At 37.9% G+C, this 16401-nt stretch overlaps 1 protein-coding gene across 3 annotated transcripts in view; it reads left to right on the top strand.

Moving 5' to 3' along the window:
• st3gal8 (ST3 beta-galactoside alpha-2,3-sialyltransferase 8) overlaps nucleotides 1-16275 on the top strand; it is a 36497-nt gene extending 20222 nt beyond the window's left edge. For 2 of the 3 annotated variants that reach the window (XM_049582740.1, XM_049582649.1), the window contains exons 2-9: nucleotides 3249-3635; nucleotides 4793-4919; nucleotides 5007-5145; nucleotides 6621-6814; nucleotides 6904-7083; nucleotides 8622-8667; nucleotides 9290-9409; nucleotides 10033-16275. In XM_049582740.1, coding sequence (XP_049438697.1) covers nucleotides 3485-3635; nucleotides 4793-4919; nucleotides 5007-5145; nucleotides 6621-6814; nucleotides 6904-7083; nucleotides 8622-8667; nucleotides 9290-9409; nucleotides 10033-10200 — 1125 coding nt within the window. In that variant the 5' untranslated portion in view covers nucleotides 3249-3484 and the 3' untranslated portion in view covers nucleotides 10201-16275. Of the gene's footprint in view, nucleotides 1-1331; nucleotides 1353-3248; nucleotides 3636-4792; nucleotides 4920-5006; nucleotides 5146-6620; nucleotides 6815-6903; nucleotides 7084-8621; nucleotides 8668-9289; nucleotides 9410-10032 lie in introns of those variants that run through there. The other variant, XM_049582825.1, reaches the window with a different exon arrangement.
• The last annotated feature ends 126 nt before the right edge of the window (nucleotides 16276-16401 follow it).

Below are 16401 nucleotides of genomic sequence, written 5' to 3'. Positions count from 1 at the left end.
TCAAAATATCCAGCAATACTTTAGAGCAAAATCTGATTTAAACATTCAGATTCATTCATACATTCATTTAAACAACTGCATGTACTCAAACTGTTGTAGATTCGACTCTGAGCACGAAGGTGTGGTTAAATGACGTGGAATAGGCACGGACTTGTTTGTTTCATCAGTGTCTTTCTTAATACTTTAACAGCATAGTGTTGAAATAAAAAAAGCCCAACACTTCGACATACATCTATTTCTAAACCCTGTGTGAGATACAGCAGGTGTCAGAACACACCAAGAAAGCAGAAATGAATACCGGCATTAAAATACAACATTTACATTTTGAGCTTTTTAGACGCACTGGTGTTGTTGCTCCATGGATGGCAGTGTCGGTTTGTTGTTCGGTCATTCGTGTGTTCCTCAGGATGAATTTGTGAGTGGTCCGTGAACTTTCAAGATGAACAATATATTAGTTAGTAAACTATTAGAAGTGCTGTTATTAATCCGAAATACATGAGTGTCCTGGATTTTCTCATGTAACTCTTGGCAAGGAAGCGATTAGGTGTTTTCCCAAAAGGGAGAATTAACTCCTCACAAACTCCTGAAATTTAACTTTCCTCAGTTTGCTGTGTGGATTTCTTTGAGCGCAAGATATAATTAAGTGATAAATTCATCGCACTCAACCAAATCAGGCTGGAAATGATGTGTGTTTAATCTTTCTGTGTATTGAGGCTTGTCCTGCTGAAGCTTTTATGCTAATGTAACACACTCAGTTCACACTTCAGTTGTTTGCAGTGTTACAGAAATGTTACATGTCCAGCCTTGTCAGATTTATGTTGGGACTTTAAGTTTATTCAGATGTGAACCGAACATGTAGAATTCCCATCACATGAATGTAATGAGTTTTTAAAGGAGCTTTAGAGCTGCTAGTAACACGTAAAGTAATGCTATTAGCACTGAATGTGTGTGTTTCTGTGTGTTGAAGCATTTACAGTCATGAAATAATACATGTCTGTTGCACAACAGAGTAGTGAAGAAACACACACACACTTACAGGTCAGGTGATTCAGACTACACACACACACACACACACACACACACACACACACACACACACACAAAAACACAGTGAGGGAGAGACATTGAAGCATACAGGAAGAGAGTGCGAGCTGAAACAGGAGAAGCTGAACTCAGTCCAGATCTGATTGGTATTCAGAGAACGAGTGCGTCTGCAGGGAGACATTCCTGCAGGAGGAGAGGAGAGGGGAGGTGGGGTGTGGGAGGAGGAGGAAGAGGGAGGAAGAGTGTGACTCCATTCATCAGCAGAAATCAAAAGCTGGACCTCTCTTCCTCTTCCTGTGTTTTTCAAGGTAGAAGGCAGTGTGTTTGTGTTGTTGTTGTTGTTTTAGATGATGTCATCACTTCAGAGGGAAATCTCTTCTATCATCATCAACAACAACAACAAACATGTCTGGTTATAATACAGGCTTCATATTCTTTGTTGTTGTTGTTGTTGTTGTTGTTTGATTTTGGTCATTTCCTGCTGGTGAAGAGAAGCTTTGGTGATTTCATCTGTGTTGTTGCTGTGCACAGTGTTTGTAACAGATAATCAGTTTGTTATACATAGTTTGTTAGAGATAAATAATTTGTTATTAATTGTTTGTTCGGGATAATTTGTTTGCTATAAATAGTTTGTTATGAATAAATATTTTGCAATAAATATTTTGTTATGGATAATTACTTGTAAAAATAGTTTATTATGAATAAATAATTTGTTGTTAATAGTTTGTTTGGGATAATTAGTGTGTTGTACATAGGTCATTATGGATAATTAGTTTGTGAAACATGTTTTTGTTATGGATAATTAGTTTGTTAAAAATAGTTTATCATAATAAATATTTATTATAATAGTTTTTTATGATAAATAACTTGGTATAAATAGTACTGGATAAAAATTTGTTATACATAGTTTGTTATGGATGATTAGTTAAAAATAGTTTATTATAAGTAAATAATTTGTTATTAATTGTTTGTTAGGGATAATTTGTTCTGAGAAAATTGTTTGTAATCAAAGTGTTGTTATGATAATTACATTGTTAATAGTTTGTTATCAATAAATAATTTGTTATTAATAGTTTGTTATCAATGAATAACTTGGTATAAATAGTTAGTGTTGGATAAAAATTGTTAAACATAGTTTGTTACGGATAATTAGTTTGTTAAAAATAGTTTTGCATGGATAATTTGTTCTTTGTAAATATTTTGTTATAAATATTTTGATATGGACAATAACTTTGTTATGGATTATACATTTGTTATACATTGTTTGTTATGGATAATTAGTTTGTAATAAATAGTTGGTTATGGATAATTAGTTTGTAATAAATAGTTGGTTGTGGATAATTAGTTTATAATAAATAGTTGGTTATGGATAATTCGTTTTTTATATATAATTTAAATTTAAATTTAAATTTAAATAATTTGTTGCAAACAATATTGTCATAACTTCTCAATGGGTAATAACTTTGTTCTGATGAATGCGTTCATTATACACAGTTAACGAATAATTAGTATGTTATAAAAAGTTTTTTCTGGATAATGTGTTTTGTAAACATAGCAGTTCATAGATCATTAATTCCTTATACGTAGTTTTTGTTATGGATAATTACTTTGTTATACAGAGTTGGTAATTGATAATTTGTTATCAATAAATGGTTATGGATAATTACTTGTTATTCATACTTTGTTGTGGATAATCAGTTGGTAATTTTTTCTATAGCTATTTAGTTTTTGTATATTTTCTTAGGGGTAATTAATTTGTCATAGATAATTTGTTTAATGTTTTCTTAAACATAAACAGGTTTTGATAGATAATTATTTTGTTATATTGTTACTGATCCTGGTTTGTGATAGATGCATTTTCTTTTGTATAGTTAAACATTATTCATTTGTTTGATATGGATATTTTTGGTTATAGATCATTTGTTTGTTGGTTAATTATTTTGTTGTGGACTATTACGGGGAGGCATTCTATGTACAGAATTACTGAGGTACCAGGTCTCCAGCTAATATCATGAAATCTGCGTCAGAACATGACATCTGATCATGATGTCCAACACTGTGGAGTTAAACACATTAAGAATTGTGTGATGTATATTAAAGAGAGAATTATTAATTTTTTTTTCGCAAACTAACATAGTTTCCACTCTGTCATCAAGTTATTTCCCGATGATGCTGATGTAGCTGCGTCTTTCTGTCTGACCCAGGTGTGACCATAGAACCTGTCTCTACCAATCGGAAAGCAGCGTGGTGCAGAGAACAGAAAGTTCAGGCTTCATGAAGAAAAAGCTGAGTGAAGAGATGACAGAACGAAACAAAATGTCCAGATGACAACAGATGACACAATCCAAATATGCTGACATAGCGGGCTGAGCGTTTGATTGACAGCTCAACAATACACCCTTCGTCCTCCTCCTGCCACCCAGTCACTGTCCATCCAACCATGTTGTTGAGGAGGAAGCTGTGCGTTGCCCTGGTGATCGCTGCCATTCTCTTCCTCATGTTCGCCAGTCAGGGCATCCAGAGGAGACACTTCCTGCCTCTGTCATTGGCTCTGCCCATCAGCTGGGCCACCCCCACCAGCAGGAAGACAGGTGAGGAGCTGATGGCATCATCATTAAGTTTTCAGAAAATTTCAGAAAACAAAAGCGTGACAGAAGGTGTTTTCTATTAATCAAGACAGAAAATTGCCAAAACATGGCCTGAAAATGGCCGTAACTGTTACTTAACTTTTTCTGCGACTTTTTGGTTTAGTATTAAAAGTAGATTGTCCAGATTGTCCATACTATTTTGCTAAAATTGTTTTTCAATAAATGAGGCTTATTGTGTTGTGCTTTGCTTCTGTAAACAAAATTGCAGTTGTAGTAGAAATAACACAATCAATTGACCCTTTGTTAAGTCCCGCCTCTTGATGCAGACCGGCTTATCATAATGTAGCATTGGGCCGGCTCAGACCAGCGTCCGACAACAACACAGCTGTGCTCCATTGACTCTAATGCAGCCGTTTCAGATTTCCTTCATTTTCAGGCTGGTTTTGTGGATTTGGAGCTAAATGTTGTGCCTGGGGCACGTCGTGTATTAATGATACTCAGACCTCCGAGTGCTGCCAGCAGCACAGGAGCGAAGCCAAACACAGTTTATCTGCACACACTGTGATGCCACACAGCTGGTTCAATATCAGCAAAGTTTCCCTTTATATTCACTGTCTTCTGCGGCGATCAGCAGTGATGTGGTGGTTCACCTTTACACTGTGATCTGTAGCCTATAGTTCGGCTTTAGCTTTTAACCATCTTTGTCTTGTTAACCTGTTGTTGCTGCTGAGTCAGTTTGACATCCTGGATATATCCTTCAAACACACTGTAGACCCCTCTGTCTGCTTCTCTCTGGAATCACTGTCTCATTTTTACAAAAATATGATCATATTTCTTCAGGGACTGTTAGTTAGTTACAGTGTGGGCTCCATGCTTACTCCGACAGCTTGTTGGACCATCACAAAGGGGCGGTAGTAGTTGAAGTATTAGTAGTATCGGTACTAGTAGTAGTGGCAGCAACTGTAGCAGCAGTTGTATTAGCAGAGGCAGTATTAGTGGTATTAGAAGTAGTAGTTATAATGTAGCTTCACGTATAATAGTAATAGCACTAGCAGCAGTGTTAAAGGTTGCAGCACTAATATTGACAGTTTATGATAGCAGTGTTAACAGAGCTCCCATGATGCAGTGTTCTCTGATTCTCAGTCTGTTTGTGTTTGCAGTGGTTGAACCATCGGCACCTCCTGCTGATCCGACCCCTGACCCTCCTAGGACCCCTCGTCCCAGACCCATCGAACCTGAAGAAGAAGACGAAGATGAGCCTGCAGAGGAGTCCCAGCGTGAACCGAGGTAACACCGCACAGGAGGTCATATACTCTGCATCCCATAATTCCCTGTTGTGTCACTGACTTATTCCTCTGTGTCATCCTGTTTCAGATCGTGTGGTTGTACTAAGTCCTGTATTTCAGACCTGGGGGGGTCAGAATGGTTCAGCAAACGATATGACCCCAAACAGCAGCCTGTCCTCAGAGACACCAACAACAACTTTGACCCTGAAGCGCTCAAATGGTGGTTGGTAAGGATGAATGTCTTTTTTTTATGACATGTTGATGGCATAACATACTATGAATGTTTTATAACATTTTTGAAGTGATATTATACTATGACTTTTTTAACTTATACTATACTCTGACTTTAATAGAATTTTTTGAAGTCATACTATACTATGACTGTTTTCTGACATTTTTGACAACATACTATGCTGTGACTTTTTTATAGCATTTTCTGACGACATACTATACTATGACTGTTTTTTCATGATTTTGGGCGACACGCCTTTTTTTAGTTGTTTGGACGACATACTATATTGTGACTTTTTTTGTCATGATTTTGGACGACATACTATACTATGACTTTTTTATGATTTTGGACAACATACTATACTATGACCTTTTTTTTATGTTTTTGGACGATATACTATACTATGATGTTTTTTCTATGATTTTGGACAACATACTGTTCTATGGCTTTTCCCCCATGATTTTGGACGACATACTATACTATCACTTTTTTTCATGAGTTTGGACAACATACTCTACTATGACTTTTTTTATGATTTTTGGACGACAAACAATACTTTTACTTTTTTCATGATTTTGGACAACATACTATAATATGACTGTTTTAAGACATTTTTGACCACATACTACACCACGACTCTTTTCATGATATAAAACATCAACTTTTAATGCCTTCTTTTTTACTAATATTGTTGTATAGTATAAGCAATGAATAAACCACATTTTTCTATAATATTGATGTTTTACATTAACAGTTAAGGAAAGCATCTATTTATTTATTTTTTAAAATAGCAGATAAGGAAGATTTTGATGGGTATTTTTTTTTGCTCTCTTGCATAGTTAAGTGTGGTTTCAAGTTAATCAAGTGTGTGCCCCTATACAGTAAATGAATGCAGGCTGCTCTGTGGAAGTGACATGTCAGCATTGAATAGATGTGTCAACACTGAGAATTGTTAAATCAGCTGAATCACAGAACACAATGTGTCATTAGACCAACAAAGATGGGTGTATAAAATACTGCATGACAGTTATAGATTGTGTTTTTGTAAATAGTCAGGACCGTTTATGTATTTCCAGAAAATAAAAATGGAAAGTCTTAAAGTTGTCTTTTTAGATGCTGTCAGCTGTCTGGATGAAGAGATAAATGACTGAGTGTTTTTCCTGCATTTATAGATTAAGTCCTGCTGCAGAAACCATTAGTAGATTAAAGAGAGGCAGGGTGGAGGGTGGAATGGCTGCTAACATCATCAGACTGATTCATAGTATACTGTATACATTTTGTGTGAGCTTAAAGAAAACAACAACAACCAGAGCTGTATGCTGTAGTTACACTGTAACAGCTTTTGAGATGTTGGAACGTGTTTAATTAATTCATTTTATGAAGATAAAGTTGCAGAGTATGGACATAAAACATTTGAATCATTTTGTTTTAAAAAAAAAAAAAGTAATATTCTCCACTTCTTCTTAACAGAGTCTTCAGCGTTCCGGTAATGACCAGACTCTGGAGCAAGTGATGTCAGAGTTGTTCAAGGTCGTTTCCCCACCCACTGTGGACTTCCGCCCCCTCCCCACTCATTGTCGTAGTTGCGCTGTGGTCGGCAACTCAGGCAACTTAAGACAGTCAGGAAATGGCAACCTGATTGATTCCCACAACTCCATTATCCGGTATATGTGTCCACACATACACACACATGTATTACCCTCCTCTTCACCCTCCTCCTCCTCCTCATCTTCTGCACCTTTCTCCTCCACAGGATGAACAAGGCAGTGACTCGAGGATTTGAGAAAGACGTTGGGAATCGGACAACACATCATTTCCTGTACCCAGAGAGTGCGGTGGACATAGATCATGGCGTCAGCCTCGTCCTGCTGCCGTTCAAACTGAGAGATTTGGAGTGGTTGACCAGTGCGCTGTCCACCGGCGAAATTAAAATGTAAGAAATATCGATACAGAAATACACAAAATATTGCAAATATAAAAGAGAAATACACTCAGCTACAAGTTCATCAGGTACACCAAGTTAAAAGATTAATACAACAAGGTATAATGTTTCATGTCTGTTCAAAACCAAAAACATTCACAAAAATATATTAAAAATGTTGCAAATACATGAAATAGACACACGTTACATGAAACAGTTACACCACACATCAGACAAAATGTACTTACTAGATAATGAGTATGTACTGTATAGAATTATTATATTCTTTATACATTATATCACATAGATTAGAGCATACATTAAGAACATATCCTGCATTTTTAAATGTAAACAATATAAACATCGTTACTTGAAATATACACGTATTAAGCATTTACACCAGACAGGGCAACATAACATTAATATAACTGTCAAATTCTAAAATAAAAAGAAAGCAGGAAAAGCTTGCACACTGATCAGAAAAATGGATTGTCCACTCCAGAGGTTGATGGATGTCAAGGTAGCATGTTTAATGGTCCATCAAAAATATATAACGTGCTTCCATAATGTGAAAAACAAAAAGAAACAAAAGACTGAGGATGGCTGTGTAGCCGAAACGTTTCTGGTCAGTTTTCTTTTGTTTCTTTGTGTTTTTCACATTATGGTAGCCCTTATTATATATTTTTGTATATATTTTTGATGGACCATCCTCAGCCATCCTCAGTCTTTTGTTTCTTTTTGTTTTTCACATTATGGAAGCACGTTATATATTTTTGATGGACCATTAAACATGCTTCCTTGACATTCATCAACCTCTGGAGTGGACAATCCATTTTTCTGATCAGTGTGCAAGCTTTTCCTGCTTTCTTCTTGATATTTTTTGCCTATGCACCTGATGTGAGTTTTTCTTTGGACTTGTAATAAGAGCGCAAACACCCTTGTTTGCTTTTTCTTTTCTTTTTATGCAAATTCTAAAATAAAACATGAGAAAATATCCCATAATGTAGCAGTTATTTATATGTTTGGAAAAATGTAGAACACATATATGTACAAATACTACACAGACATATTTTAAATTTATACCAACACTTATATACATCAATATGTATATATATATACTATATGAATTTACATCAGATAGAAAAAACGTTTTCATGTATTTTGCATAAAATACTAATCTGGACAGTTTACTAATGTAAATATACAATTAATAAAAACATACCTAACAGCCAAAAATGTTTATTTACATACTGAAAACTTGAAATTTATCATGTACAGAAACAGACCTGAGAAAAATGCTGAGTTTGTTTATCTATACAGTATAGTTATGGTCATATATACCAATTATAATACCTGTTTATATATTCACCATTCAGGTTTAATTTTAACATATTAACATGATTACCAACATCAGACAGTGTAAAGTGTAAGTTACAAATGAACACTAATTCATGCGGAATGATAAAGAGAATCATAAAAATGTTGTATATTCCAATATGAAATACCTGAAATATATTATGACCAGTAATTATTTCTGTGTGTGTGTTCAGGACCTACATGAGGGTGAAAGAGCGAGTGCAGGCTGATAAAGACAAGGTAAAATAAAAGCTCCACATCACAGTTTACAGTCTGCTGCTGTTACTGCGGTCAGTTCTTATTGGCTCAGTATCAATTACATTGTTTTCTCTTTTCATTAGAAAGTTTCTACTTCTGCTTTTAAGTTTCTGTTCAGTTTTAGTTTTGGTTTTTTTTTTTTTCAGTTCTGCTTTAAATGTTTGCATCAACTCATTTAAAGGTGTCATTTGTAAATCTGATCAGTGTATGATACGTTTATTTTTTGGGGTGTTTAAGACATTTTACACAAGTAAATAAAAGCTTCATGGCACAGATGAGTCTGCAGGTTCATAAAAAGCTAATTTAAGTTCACATACAGTTTGTTTATATAACCTGGAAATATCTTTTATCTTCATTGCAGTTGTTATTTTACAATTCTTTCTTTATTTGCTCTTATATACAGCTAAAGCTAAATTATTAAATTGGAAAGCATGTTCACATTAAATTTGATAAATTTGATTTGTCTACGTCTGTCAGTTCAAATTATTTAAACTTATGAAATCAAACTGCAGGTGCTCCAAAATATGTGACAACTGCCAGAGAGCCAATGAACCTCAATACATCAAACATGGTTACCATGGTAACTCCGTGTGTGTGTTTGTAGGTCTTGGTGGTGAACCCGGTGTTCTTTAAGTATGCTCACGATCGTTGGACAGAGGGTCACGGTCGCTATCCGTCCACTGGCATGCTGGCCCTCATCTTCGCTCTGCACACCTGTGACCAGGTAGGAAGGAGGGGGCGGAGTCTGTGTGGTCATCTCTGACATCCACATAATACAATGTCACTTTTCAAGACAAACTTAATGCTTCGTTCAAATGGGGTTGTTTTAACCGTGTTCACAAGAAGAGTCTATATGAACACTCGCCATCCAAATATTCACAACCTCATTAGTGGAAATTTTCTGAGAGCTCAGGGTTCACGACTTCGTGTACACAACTTCCCACGTCGTAAATACAAGATCACACTTTCCATTTGAACGTAGCATTTGTCGTCATCTTAATACATGTTGTGATAATGCCACAGAGAGGAAAGACTGTGGAGGAAACATCACAAGGTGCATTCAGGGACACTGAGATATTTGAAAGCCCAAAATCACGTCTTTTTTCACATCAGTGTTCAATTATTTTTGTCCTACTACCCATGAATGCACCTCGGATAAGGAAAGTTTGCCAACCAGTCTCTGCTCTTAAATGCATCATCACCATGACAACAGAACTGGCATAAAGATAAATATCCTCACCATCACCAGAGTAGTGTAGCAGAGGAGGTCCTCACACGTTTCTTTCAAACGTACATCTTGTGACATTACAGCAGTATTTCAATGCATCACTTCCTGTCTGTGTTCAGGTGTCTGTCTTTGGTTACGGCGCCGACCAGCAGGGGAACTGGCATCACTACTGGGAGGAGAACCGCTACGCTGGAGCCTTTAGGAAGACCGGCGTGCACAGCGCTGACTTCGAAACGGAGATCATCCATCAGCTCGCCAAGGAGGGAAAGATCACACTGCACCTGTGACACAACCACTGACCCACACACCTGACGATCTACCGACTGACTTATAAACAGACTTACAGACGTGCTGACTGACCTACTGACTGAAGGACTGATTGACCGATCTGCTGACAGACCAGCAGATCATTCACCACTTAATTCTTGAGCCCAAGAACCAGCTACATCTCGTCTGGTATCCAGCTGAGTCTGGTTGATTGCGGCTGATGGCAGCACACGCAGCTGTCCTCAAATTAAAGCCACGTCTATGTATGATGGTTTGTTTCAGCCTGATTTGGACAGGAATCAGACCTGGTATTCTTGCACGTCAATCATTACACGCCTGGCTTGAGTCAGACGTCCAGGTATGTTGGACTGCAGCTGCAATTGGGCAGCAACATTTTTACAAACCTGGATTACCTGTGGACAGAGCCTTTGGGGATAGGAGGGGCTGAATCCACCACCTCCACCTACAGACTCCTGCTGGTTTAAATGAGTTCTGGCTCAACTGCTTTTCGGGACCCTCCACTGTTCAGACAGACTGTCCTGCCGTCTCCGACTGCGAGGATCGACCACATGAGTTTTGCTCTGAGCGGGAAACAACCACAGACTTTTTCTATCTTTTCTATTGGATTTTATAGACGTTATACAGGGATAACCTCTTTTTTTTATCAAAGCACTTTGCCCTGAAGAAGAAATGGCACCAAGTGTTGCCACATTGTCGCTTCTGTGTCCAACAATGTTACTTTTATATTTTATATCATTTATAATCCATCCATTTATTCTAACTGTATCTTAACGGCAACCGTCCTGATCTGGAGGAATTCTCTGTCCTGACAGACTTGAACTGGAAACGGGACAACGGAGTCTTGAAGTTTTCTCTCACGTCAACATTTCTGGAATGTAAGCCAATGATACTTCCTGTCTCGACCATATATGGAGCTGGAGGAGGAGCTTGTGTGAGGTTCTCAGCCTGTGTTTGAGCTTCGCCATGTTGTCCACGATGATTCAACAGTCTAAAGGTTTTCAGCTGATGTCACTGACGGTCCAAAACAGGAGTTAAATATGTTTCAAAGGACAAAGTTTTTCAGCTTGAAGTTAATGGTCAGCAGTAAAGTTAAACTACAGAAACAAAGTGAGTAAAGGGGACATTCCCATTCAAATCAACAAAGCTGGATGGTCAGAGCGGTGGTAGTTTTTATGTGTACTGTTGCTGTTTCAACTGTTGTAGGGCGCTAACTTCCGTATAAACTGAGACACGTATAGCTGCAGACACATTCCATTTGTACTGCACACGACACGCCCCTTTAAGCCACGCCCACCACTAGCACAAGACAATCTCACCATCGTAATGGTTATCTGAACCTACAATGCTACAGTGTAGTTAACAAATTTGTGGCCATATGTAGTAATAATAACACATGAAGACGGACGACACGTTACTGTTCCCGTTACCCTCACCCTACCCTTAACCACTTCTATTTTAACCTAACACTTAATAGCTAGTAGGGTTGCAGCGGTATGACATTTCCTCTGAAAATACTGCAGTTTCACCGTATCACGGAATTTATATATGATATGATATTATATTAATTTACATTATTTGTTAATTGAAGTTTGTGTAAAAAGTCTTCCCTGTTAAAATAACCAAACTAAAGGTGAGATTCTCCGTCCAGTTCCACTTCTTTTTTCCAATATCGTAGGTGAGCAAATGTACACAGTACGATGACGGTCACCATTTATATCACAGTATACCTTAAAACCGGTATATCGCTGCAACCCTAATAGCTAGCTGATCGCCAACTTAGCATTTTTGTCGGGGCTTCTGCTTCCAGGCCAAGAGCAAGGGAGGCTGATCGTGGACTGACGTGCAGGTATGGTCGGTGAGTCATGCTGCTAGTGGGTGGGTCACGTAGCTGCTTCAGCTGCAGTTAAACGCACTTGTGTAAACTTAAACATAAACAAACCGACGTGCATCAAGTCCTTAACTGACTGAGGGGAGGTTTTGCGATAACAACCAAACATGTGGTGGGTGGACGTTTTCAAATAATCAGTCCGTTATTTTAAAACAGTACCATATTTCCATTGTTCTTTTTCTGCTATTAATTGCATGTTTGTTGAAACACAATGTCGCTTTAGTGTAGCTGCCTCCAAAGAACGAGTGAGAACCGCTGCTTAATGGATGGGAGGAGAGACTGCGGGGACAAACAGTACGCAGATTAGCCAACGTGGTCGATCAAACCAAAGTTGCTAATTGTTGGAACAGTTTACAAACTAACTTTTATGACTAACAATTCTAGCAAAGACAGTTTGGGTGAGTTTTATTTTGTGCTTGTCAAGTTCAAATGCAGTTCGCTTTACCATGAGGTAAAAAAGACTGCGGGGACAAACAGTACACAGATTAGCTAACGTGGTCGATCAAACCGAAGTTGCCAATTGTTGGAACAGTCGACAAACTAACCGTATTACTAACAATTCTAGCAAAGACAGTTTGGGTGAGTTTTATTTTGTTCCTGCCGAGTTCGAATGCAGTTCCCTTTACCATGACGTAAAAAAGCAATTAAGCTAACGTTAATGTCAGTTCGGTAAAAGAGAGAATCTTGGATTGGTGCACAGTTGTATTTTTCTGTTTAATAGGAAAAACCAAGGGTAAAAATAGGCATTCTCAAACTGTGACACATTTTGACGTGTGTCACCATAACAACCAACAAGTCGCCATTTTCTTCTGTATTTGTCAAATGACCACAGCAAACAGTTTAACGTACATTCTACTCATTCTGTTTCTATGAGTTAAACTCTACAACAGCTAAGGAAGATGTGACTTACAGAATAAAGCTGCAGACTGTTGAACCTCGGGACGGATGTGATGCAGCTCCCCTGACTCAGCTCAGTTGATGCGAGCGACAAAGAGGAGGAGACAGTGCACAACTTGTAACTAAAGATTTATTAAACAAAACGTAACAAGAACAAAGTCAAACAATCATGGTAACACCACCCAGTGTGCGGTGCATGGATGAGTGAGAAAGATGTAGTGCAATGTAAGTCCTACCAAAAATAACCAACCAGAAGAATGAAGAGTTACTGACCAGTCTAGCAGGAAGCACAGGAGTCGGTCAGCTGCCGGATGGACTTCCTGTTAAAGGGAGAGGGCAGCGTGCAGAGGGCTGTGTACTGTGAATGTACAAAAACTGTTAATGGTTGTCAGTCACAGTCGTCTGAATGTTCGTGGCTTCGTTCACACCGTCAGGAGTTTCAGGACATTTTCACACTGAGCAAGAGTGAGTCTGAATCGGAGTTTGATGTCACTCTGAGATAGCTTACTTAGTTTCTTTTTTTTTTTTTTAACTGTTTGTTTTGTCTACCCCCTGTGTTTTGAAGAGTAACATCAGGGTACAAATCCGATCCTAAATTTTGGCCTGCTCATGGATACATGGATGGAAGATGATGAAATCTTCATTTGGCCTTAACAGCACATTGTAACAGTTACTTGCGTTGCCAGAAATTGTAATACATATCATAGTATTTGCTTTCAGAGGTTGCTATTTAATTGATTTTGCTTAATTTTTGTTGTGTAAAAAGGTCATCAATGAATATTTTTTTATCATTTTATTTCAAAATTAACACAGATATGTACCTCATGCAAAATCAGAAATTATCAAAAAGGATATTTTGCACTGTAGCTCAGAATGTTCTGCCTTAAATGATCTGTACTTCAGAAGCTGATTTATCTGCTTTACTTGTTGCTTTACTAAGCAGCAACTTGTATTTCAGTGATGTTTCGTTGTCGGTAATGTCAGCTAAGGTTATTGCTTTTGGAAGCGAAAAGTTCCAGATTTATGGTTTAAACATCCACAATCTTACTGAAAATTAGTTAACTTTACTACATAACTTTATATTAACTTATCTGCCCTCTTGTGGATATAGTTTTTAATCTTCCATGTACACTCAAAGTACATGGACAAAGTCATTGGTATTGCAGTTGCTTGTCTATGTGTTCAAATTGCTAAAACCAGGTATATATTAGCTCTCTAACCTCGGTGCTCTGCTTTTAGTTGCTCACTGTTTTGTTTGGCAATAGCGCATCAATCTTTAGCTTTATGATTGTGCTTGTTTTTTTGCCAATAATACCACAAACATGGACTCGAAGTTTCCAGTAGAGATGTTCGATACTATACTAAAGCTACTACCTTCAGGTCGAATCGGGTTTGGGATCGAGATGAGAAAACTTTTGACGATACCAAATTTTTGCGCTCTGTTTCCAGGTTCATGCCAAGGCTACTGGATGAAGGTGGGGACACGATCTTTGACCTCATGGGAGCTACAAGATATATCACATGAGCAATGTAGCTTGAGCCGGGATATTGGAGGTTTACAGCCGACGGCACTAGAAATAAAGTGTAGTTGCTCTTTGTGTGCGCTCTTTTTTAGCCCTCTTGGGTGCACTCCACCTGACAGAAGTTTTTGGGTATGCTTAAATTGACTGAAAATAGAGCAGTGGTTTCCAAATGGTCCAGCCACAGGGTCCAGATTTTATTTTAGTCATTAGTTCCAGGTCCACACAGTTTAATATATTCAGTGTCATACTTGCATTTGGCCATGTCATCAAGCTAGTTTGTGGTCTCTGTCAAGTAGCTGTCTGTGAGTCATTCATTTTACAGCACGAAATGGCACTTTATAATAAAACCTCTGTGCAGGAAATTCACTGTGCCTAAAAATGTGTGTGCTTTTGACAAACTTGTTTGCGAGTCACTTGCGGTCTATTCAGAATGGACCTGTGACCCACTTTTGGACTGTGACACACCAGTTATGAACCACTGAAATAGAGCATTTTCAAATAGAAAACATTTGTTTTTGACATTAATGAAGGACCTTTTCAGTAACTGCAGAATTAAATTTTCGTATTAAATACATTTTGATGTGAGGCCAACTGTGGACATCTCCGATAAACGAATCAATCATCACCAGGTTCTGTGTTAGTGCGTTAGCTGTTGAGCCTTTTCTCAGGTGCAGACCAGATTTCACTAAATGTGTTGCACCCTAATGATATGATGCAATATGACATCATCATCTCTCTTTTAAAGCTCCTTGATTCAGGCCAAACTTGCCAGTGTGAAATCGCTCTGTAAAGAGGTCGGTCTGCTTCAAACAAACCTGCTGGTGCAACATCTAAAGGCCAGGATATGCTAGAAAAGAACTAGGTCACATGAAGTGCTCATAGTGCTCGTAGTCGTTCCTCACAGGAGAGAAACGCCTGCCATCACAGACTCCTGGCTGAGCGTCCCTCAGCTCCATCCAACAAATCTGTCTTTGTTGTGACAAAATTTTTTGGACGTAGCTGTTGGAAAAGAGAGTCTAAAGATGATCCAACACTTCTTTTAAAGTAGACTGAGACCTCTTATAAATAATCCCAAATGCTGAATTATCATGTGGAGGCTGTTGCTGTGTCGTTAACTCAGCTGCAGTTCAGACTTTAACCCGGTTTGTCTGCACAAGCTAATGGTCTCTTAAAACTCGACTGTGGAGTCGTCTGAAGCTGAGGTTTAATCTGAAACATCTGCTGCTTGTTTTTATAGTTTCTTGCTGAGATTTAACACTTTGTTGGCTTCTCCGGGAAAAAATTCCTGCTGATAAACTGGGACATTATCCACTTTACGAGGAACATTCAGCCACTAAATGACAGAGCAGCAGCCCTCCAGAGTCCTGAGCTGGACTTGACATCCGGATGAAAGGTTTTTAGATTTCGCAGACTAAGTTATAGTAAAAAGATTTACTCAAAGTGTGTTATGAGTATAAATCCAAAGTTGTGCTTTTTAGGTTCCGTGCAGTCTGGAAATGACTTCCATCAGGAATGCAGGAAAGTGCAGATTAAATCAACCAATCATGATGTATGATGTGTTACCATAGCTTTAATTCAGCTCATCGTTCTTTAACTGTGACTCTGTTGAACTGACATTTCTTTCTATTTTATCAAACAAGCGAACTGCTGATCATCAATTCATTCATTCATTCATAGCTACCAAACAGACAGAAGCACTGTGATATTTCAAAACAACATGAACCCAGCGCTGTCACTTTGAATGAAATAAAAAATATGAAACAAAATTTAAAGTGTTTTTTTTCCTATCAAACTCTGGAGGTAAATGTCGACACAATCAAACCCAGATGGGAAAGGTTTTGCTCAAAAATTTGACGTCAGTAAAAGTTCCTTTTCGTCAGTGTATTGCTGCC

This window comes from Epinephelus fuscoguttatus, linkage group LG1 (genome assembly GCF_011397635.1).
Source record: "Epinephelus fuscoguttatus linkage group LG1, E.fuscoguttatus.final_Chr_v1".
NCBI lineage: Eukaryota > Metazoa > Chordata > Actinopteri > Perciformes > Serranidae > Epinephelus > Epinephelus fuscoguttatus.
Note: the sequence above shows the minus strand (reverse complement) of the source record. Positions and strands in the feature narration are given on the sequence as shown.